The sequence below is a fragment of the Oppia nitens genome, unplaced genomic scaffold (assembly GCF_028296485.1).
Source record: "Oppia nitens isolate AA-2021 unplaced genomic scaffold, nextdenovo-longstitch-racon4-pilon3 scaffold7_pilon_pilon_pilon, whole genome shotgun sequence".
NCBI lineage: Eukaryota > Metazoa > Arthropoda > Arachnida > Sarcoptiformes > Oppiidae > Oppia > Oppia nitens.
Genome location: NW_026533251.1, coordinates 460,135 through 468,310, shown reverse-complemented (window position 1 = coordinate 468,310; position 8,176 = coordinate 460,135). Strand labels below are relative to the sequence as shown.

At 26.3% G+C, this 8,176-nt stretch overlaps 1 protein-coding gene across 1 annotated transcript; it reads right to left on the bottom strand.

Annotated features, from left to right (window-relative positions):
• Positions 1 to 5,191: 5,191 nt before the first annotated feature.
• On the bottom strand, positions 5,192 to 7,061 carry LOC128963245 (acetylcholinesterase-1-like). Its single transcript, XM_054309745.1, has 3 exons — positions 6,724 to 7,061; positions 5,425 to 6,665; positions 5,192 to 5,330 (listed from the first exon to the last, which is right to left on the bottom strand). The coding sequence occupies exons 1-3, from the start codon at positions 6,961 to 6,963 to the stop codon at positions 5,192 to 5,194; spliced, it is 1,620 nt and encodes a 539-aa protein (XP_054165720.1). The 5' UTR covers positions 6,964 to 7,061.
• Between the last annotated feature and the right edge of the window lie 1,115 nt (positions 7,062 to 8,176).

The window sequence follows — 8,176 nt, the reverse complement described above, 5'->3', positions numbered from 1 at the left end:
AAATTTTGACTTACGTAATAATCTATATATATATATATATATATTACTATTTCTAGAATATATACACATTTATATATATTATATATATTAATATATTATATATAAGTAATAATAAATTGTAAGTATATTTTTATTTATTATTATTCACTAAATATTATTATTGTTTTTAAATATGTATAAAAATAAGCTATTTTCAATTATATATATATAATACTTGAAAACAAAATAGATAGCTATTTAATTTAAATTAATGAAGTATTTCAATATTAGAAAATCAATGTCAGATACAATGCATACAAATAGAAAATCAATAAACAGTTAGCATTTCCAACTAATTCAACTGTTTCTATACTTTCATCATTTATGTCGGTCAACATTAGGTGGTCTGACCGTTACAATAGTCAAACTAAACAAGTTGTTAATATGATTACACATTTTTAGCGTTACTGTCCACTGATAGTTAGCAATGAATGGCATATATTTAGAAATATAACGATTAATACATTGACAAACATTGGCTTTACTATCGCTGGCTTTGCGACACAATTAATAAATACACTCTCATTGCGGTATTATTTTATATTAAAAAATAATAATTTATAATTAATTAGTCACAGTTTTTATTTGAAAATATATTTGTGTTAAACTATACGGTTATTATAATGCAAAGTCAAGTCAAATAATTTAAACATTAATATATAATAACATTTGTACATTTATTATCAGATAAATTATATTATACAATATTAATAACAATTACAGCTAAATGTTAACAAATATTATACTGTAAGCTATTTATAATGTATAATAATACTGTATTATTGATGAATTATTTTGTGATCTCAATAAGTTCAACAAATATGACAAATCCCAACCAAAACAACTAAATAAATAAAAAAATATATTTAATATATTTATAATAAATTTGTAAATAAATTAAAACATTTTATAACTAGTGTCATACTTCATGTATTTTAAGACTATTAATAATAAATAGTTGCCAACAATAAAAAGCAATCCTATTTTTGCCACATTTTTCAATCATTGACATTAACTAAATATTTTACATAAAATATTAATATAATTTTAATAATAATTAACTTATTATATACTTATTATATTTGAATATTTGTATTATACAGACCTTAAGTTTATTTGAAATAAATACTTTGTGGTTAATAGTGACTGATATTAATGAGTTTAATATATAATATGTACGGTTGGTCTCATTGTAGACCAGTGTCGCCGATCGGGTGACCAAAAAGCTAATAAAACACGACGAACTGACCATTGATATAAAAAATGCTTTAATTACTGTCTGATTGCTATACATTGACTGATATAACTGTAAAACAATTACTGACGATACGACCGACCATATTATCAATAGATATTGAGACCAAAATTGTGTCAATTGTGTGAATCGTTTGTGTTTAGCATTAATTGTTTGCATAAATCGTGTAACAATTATATGAAACTTTATTTTAAACACTTGTTTGATATTTATAATATCGGGTTTATTGCAATACCATATAAATCTATTTAATTTTTCATTGAGTATCAAAATTTCATACATAAAATATCGACACATGTATATAAAATAGAGGAATTGGTAGTAATATATATTGGATTCATAGACACATTCAATAGTGAATAGCAATGAACCCATTGTTCCGTATAGTAGGGCATCGGCTAGCGGTACACTCATGAGGAACTGTAGAAAAGTAATCGACATAAAAGCTATTGGTGTTATACATGAAATATAAATACGTGTACTTTTCAATATATATCTAGATTTGCGATCCAATGTCTCTATACTAATATTTTCATCCGTATTGATAGTTTCATCATTAATTAAATAGTCGGTCGACTTTAGTGTAACGCTATAATAATAGTTAAGTAATTTGACAAACAATGCATTTGAAAAAAATATAATCGCCATAACATTGTACTCAACACGATATTGCCATTTGAAGGCAATGTTGCCCAACATTAGTGAATAGTTTTCATTGTTTAATATCAGTGACAATAGGTTTTGTATGAGTGATAGGATATTTGTCGCTAACATTAAATATGGATTTAAAAATAATGACTTTCTTTTTGATCCATACCTAACATGAATAATACCGAAACGATATAATAATTGATTCATATATAATAAGTTTGTTTTATAAATGTTTTGCTTAATTTGCAATGATTTTAGTAATAGTTTTGCCATAATTTATCGCAAAAATTTTAGAAAAGAAAACATAATATTTAGAATAGAAATGTAGAAATAGTGTAAAACTAAAACAATTGTTTTGAAATAATTTTATTTAAATTAATAAATAAAATTTTTAGTTGTATTTATAGCTTTTACAATGTTTATGACCTAAAATATAATTGTATATTGTATTTAATAATTAATGATTATTAATATAAATAAAATTTTTGTTACCAAAAATATAAGTAAGAATAATATTATTATTATTGTAAATCATAAATCATAAATTATTTTTAATTAGTATCGTACAAGTATTTTTTGTAAATATTGTGTTTTACTTGTATATATAATTTTTTAATTAATTTATATAAAAACAAAAAATATATTGTAATTATTTGTATTAAAACAAAAAAAAAACAATGTCAAAACAATGTAAAATTAACGATACTAAACCTTAATCAATTATATGAAAAAACATAAATATTTTTGAAAATATTACACAAAAAAAAATAATATAAATTACATTTTTATTTGGAACAATAGAAAGTTTAATTTATGATTTTATATTTACAAAATTAATTAACTTCAAGGTTAATAAACAAAAAAAACAAAATATTAAAAGACAAATTTTGATACCAAATTGTAACAAATATTTTTTTAATCAATTTAATTAAAATTAACATTAAATAGTTTAATTTAACAGTTAATAGTTAAACATTTTAATATTTTAAACATTATTACATTAGTTAAAATTAGATAAAACTTTACTATTAATATATGAACATATATATCAAAATTTATATTTTAATTTTACATGCATTACAATACAGTAAATATAGACATTTTTAATATACATATAAAATAAATTCTATAAAATATAATAATTTTTAAAAAATTATGAGACATAATAATAATAAAATTAAAGTAATACTATTGTTCAAAAAAATTAAATACTATATATAAAATAATACAGAATATTATATTTAATAAATAAATTATAATAATATATAACAGACGCCAGCACTTTGTTTAATACATTTATTTACTTCAATTGATTTCATCACTTAATGTCACAACTAATGTAAATATTAAATGTTTGAACAGTTTTATAATTTGTAACAAAATATTTCTATTAAAAACTGTAAACTAAATATCATGTATGAAAAAAATGAAATAATTTTAAGCATTTTTTTGTCGTAAGATTTTTTATTTTTTGATTAAGTTTTTCAAATAAAGTGATCAAAAAGTTTTCATCTGAGAGTTGGTTCAAAAAAAATGTTTCGACAATCGTTTGATCGTTTCGGCGATGATTTGGCCGAACTATTGCTGCGATATTTGCCTCTTGAAGACCGACTACTACTCGAATCGGTGAACAATCAGTGGCGTCGAGTCCTGTGTCGCGGACTCGTCGATCTGGTCATTGATTTTTTAATAGACGACAACAATATCTACGCCAATGATAAACCGTTCGCAGAGCTGATCGCCAAATGTCCGAACTTGACGTCCGTATACTTTCGGCACCCGTTTGTTGTGACCGACAAAATGATCGGCGCTTTAGTCGCAAATAGCCGTCATTTGAGACATTTTTCTATGACTTTCGGTGATCACAACAGACTCGACGTCAGCGACGAAATGTTTGACCGCTTTTTTCGTTTAATTGGTCCACAACTCTGGACACTATCGCTGACAGGCGTAGACTGTGTGGACATCGAACCAGTGATTACCAGAAATGTCAAGTGGTGTACAAATCTCCGGAAACTGGACATTGGTTTCCGATATAAACACAAATCAATGTTTTATCTGCTAATCGGCGGTAATAATAAAGAAGATATTTTAATGACACGTTTGAAATCTGTGTCGATTCGGGTGATCAACGATTCACGGCTAGATTTGGACACATTTGCTGCAAAATATGGCCACCAATTGATATCATTGGTAGTCAATGTTGACCGAGACTGTGACGATAAACGCGTTTTAGACTCGTTGGCCACTTGTTTATGTCAAATGCACAGATTGATGGACTTCGGGATAAAGATCAGTCCGCAATATATTGATAACGGTTACCTTCGGGATCTATTGACTCGAATGTCCACCAATTGTCGCGATTTGCGGAGACTATCAATAGACTATAGAGTTTATTTGGTGAATACAATAGATGTCGATGTTTTGAAGCAACTGTTGGCCACAATTGGTCACAACTATCGGCAATTGCGACGATTGTCTGTTGTGTGTCAGATACCGAAGTTTTCCAGTTTTTTACTGACCAGTGATTTATTCGGTTTGTTAAAACAGTTGAAGCATTTGTCAATATGTAACGGACGCGAAATGGGTTGCGGTTCGGTTCGGGTCAGCGATGAGTTTTTCAATCAAATTGACCGACATTTGCCACGACTCAGCTATCTGTTTGTGACCGCCGGTAATCTGACTGTCCAAGCGTTAAACAGTTTGGCAAACTTGACGCACATTCAACACGTTTGGGTTACTTTTTATCGGGTGGCCATCGATGACACCGATATCAATGAGTTTATCAATAAATGCCCTAAACTTAGAAAAATAAAGTTTTGTGCTATAAATAAATCAATTTGTTGTTAATGTTTTAAATAATTTTATAAATTTTTGTGTATTAATAATTAAAATAGTTTAGATTTTTAAAAAAATATATAATAAATTAATTAAATATTGTAGTATTGTATATATATGATATTTTAAACTATAATATTGATAGTTATCAGTTATCTCATAAAATAAATATATATTTATTGTTACATTTAATAATTTTTTGATATTAATTATTATTATTTTTTTGTTGTAAAAATTAAATCAAATATTATAATATTGTGATCATTAATTTAATTACTGTAATATATTGTTTTTATTATTTTTTATTTATTTACTTTTATAACTACATTATTTAAAAATAAAAATATAATTACATACAATTAATAATTATAATATATTTGTCTAAAATAAAAACAATTAAAAAAACAACTAATAATAGTTTTTCCAAAAAACATCACACGATTCATAGTATGGATTGTCTAAAATTTGTTGTAAATTATTTGGACTCAAGTTTTTTACTTTTGTTTTTGAATTACTTAAAAATTTTGGCCAATGATTGTCAGGTTTACTGATATAATAAATAAAAATAAAAGTTAATTACCTATAATATTGAGTAAATATGTTTTTTTAAAATTAAATATTAACAATATATATATATGTACCCATATTTTGCAAAATTTGTCCACAATTTCATTGTGTATTTTGTAAACTCAATATCGGTATCGGTATCACTATTATCTGGACTGACAATAGGTTTGCCCCAAACAAATGGCAACTCCATTGCATGACATATACCCATAGTTTGTTCATCGCATCCGAATTGTTGTGCAAATGATGACAATTGATACCTAAGCTCATAGAAGTAAACATTGCTGTTATCTACCGGTTTCCGAGTGGCCATATGTTTGGCAAACAAATAGGTCGGGCATTTGAGAGACACATCGCCGTAAAACTCATAGAAAGCCCACTTCAGTGACTGCGAGTTATTGATGTCCACACCTTTTAGATAGTAATCGGCGACTATCTGTTCATCTAAATTGTGAAACATTTTGTCCACTTTTTTGACAAAATGTTTAAATATGTCGACATCAATGTCCTCATCCAATGGCCAATACAAGTATTTTATTAGTGATCCCTCTTTGGCATTAACACCGGCCATGATGTCAATATCTGAGTTATATGTGTTATCCAAAAATGCCTTTTGAGCACTGGTAGGCAAAAACTCTGTGTCTAGTGTTGGATAAGTTAAATAACCAAATGTTACAAACGGAAGAAACTCATTGGCGTCGCCAACTTTGCGAAGACATTGAACCCAATTATTTGTAGTACAGTTCAACTTTCTTGCCATAAGTTTGTTGTCTACTAGTGCTTCTTCTCTAGTACTAACATCCCTGTCCTTGTTATACATATGGGCACCGCTTTGCATAATAGCTCTCTTGAATAGACCTTTAGATAGCGGCGACAGTATGTGTGCCGATATTGACCAACTGCCGGCTGATTCACCAAATAAAGTGATCTGATTGGGATCGCCGCCAAAATACTGTATGTTTTTGTGTACCCATTTGAGTGCCATGAGCTGGTCGTACAATCCTTGATTGCCCGGTGCCGACTTGTCATCGCTATACATAAAACCCAATTTTCCTAACCGGTAGTTAATTGTCACAACCACTACGTCCTCAGTGGCCAAAGCAGTTCCATTGTACATATCGGACGACCCGACACTGTGACCGCCGCCGTGTATCCAAAACATTACCGGATGTTTAGTGGCCGCACGCGTGTAGTCAACAGTTGGTGTAAATATATTCAAATATAGACAGTCTTCGCTCGTGTAGTTGAGCTCCGGGACAAACGGATGTCTTTCCTGTATACATGATGCCGGCAATTGTGTGCCATCTATAATATCCTGGTAATATTATCAATGTTATATTAATTATTTTATCTATTTAATTAACATTTTATACCCCGCGTGGTATCTTTATAGGCACTGGACGGGCAAACCTTAATTCGCCAATAGGTGGTTCCGCATAGGGTATACCCAAAAATTGATAGACAGTTTTATTGAGCACCCGTATTGTCTGTCCACGGATAGTGCCCGACGTTGACCGCACATATACACCAGAGTAATCGGTAAAAAATATATATTTTACTAAAGTATAAACTGTTAGACCTAATAAAATGTTGAAAAAAATTTTGTTAAACATATTTTATTTTTGTTAATATTAAATACAATAGTATGTGTTGACTATTTGTTTAAAAATAAAATAAAAATAACTTTATATAAATAATCTAAAACACTTAACGCCATACAAATGCACTTAAAACTAAACTTATAAAATGTATAAATATATTTGAAAAAGTTTATAACATTATAACATAAACAGTGTGTCTAAATAGCTAGTGTACTGTTAAACTAATTTTTGATAATAAATTCATTTGATTGCCAATAGACTAATGAGATAATAAATAATTTGTATTATACTATTATATTGTATTTTTTAATATCATTAATAAATTATTTATTAAAACTTGTTGTGTCGTCTAAATGATTTGACATTTATTTTTAATGACAAGGATTTTGACAACAATTTTGTTGAATTAATATTATTAAATACCGGTATAAAACTGTTTATTATATAATAACTATTTTTGTCTATTTTATAAACACAACATTGATAATAAAAAAAATATATGGGAAATTTTCTAATACATATGATTATCATCATTTTTAAAGTGTATTTTAAACATATAATTAAAAATAATCAAGGACAACAAGTTACACATAATAATAATAATAGTGTTATATTATTTTATTTTTAATCTATTACATTTTATAATGTTTATTTAAAAATATTTATATAACTTATTATATTTTAATACTTATAATCATTTTTTTATTTAAAAATATTTGTTTTTAAAAGACTAAAAAAATACTAAATCTATAGAATAAATTGCTGGTTATATTTAATAATATTAATAATATTTAAATAAATTAAAATAACTTATTATTTACATTAACTTATTTTAAGTCAAGATAAATAAACAAAATTAATGTTTAAAATTTATTATTTATTTAAAATATAGACAAATAGTATATTTAAATTAAATATTTAGAAAATACTCAAAAAGTTGAAAATACTGAATTCAATTAAGTTTATATTAAAATAAGTATTTAAAATAAATATTTAAAATAAATTTTTATATGAAATAATTTTTCCAAAATGTGTCACACGTTTCCCGAAACGGGTTTTCTAACAAAATTTCAACATTTTTCGGATTCAATTCGCGTACAAATACAACATTACTATCGGTTTTGTTTAACATTTTTGGCCACAAATTTTGAGGATTACTTAAATAAAATATAAACCTAAAATTATCTGATAAAATAACTTTTAATCTGTTAAATAAAAATGTAAT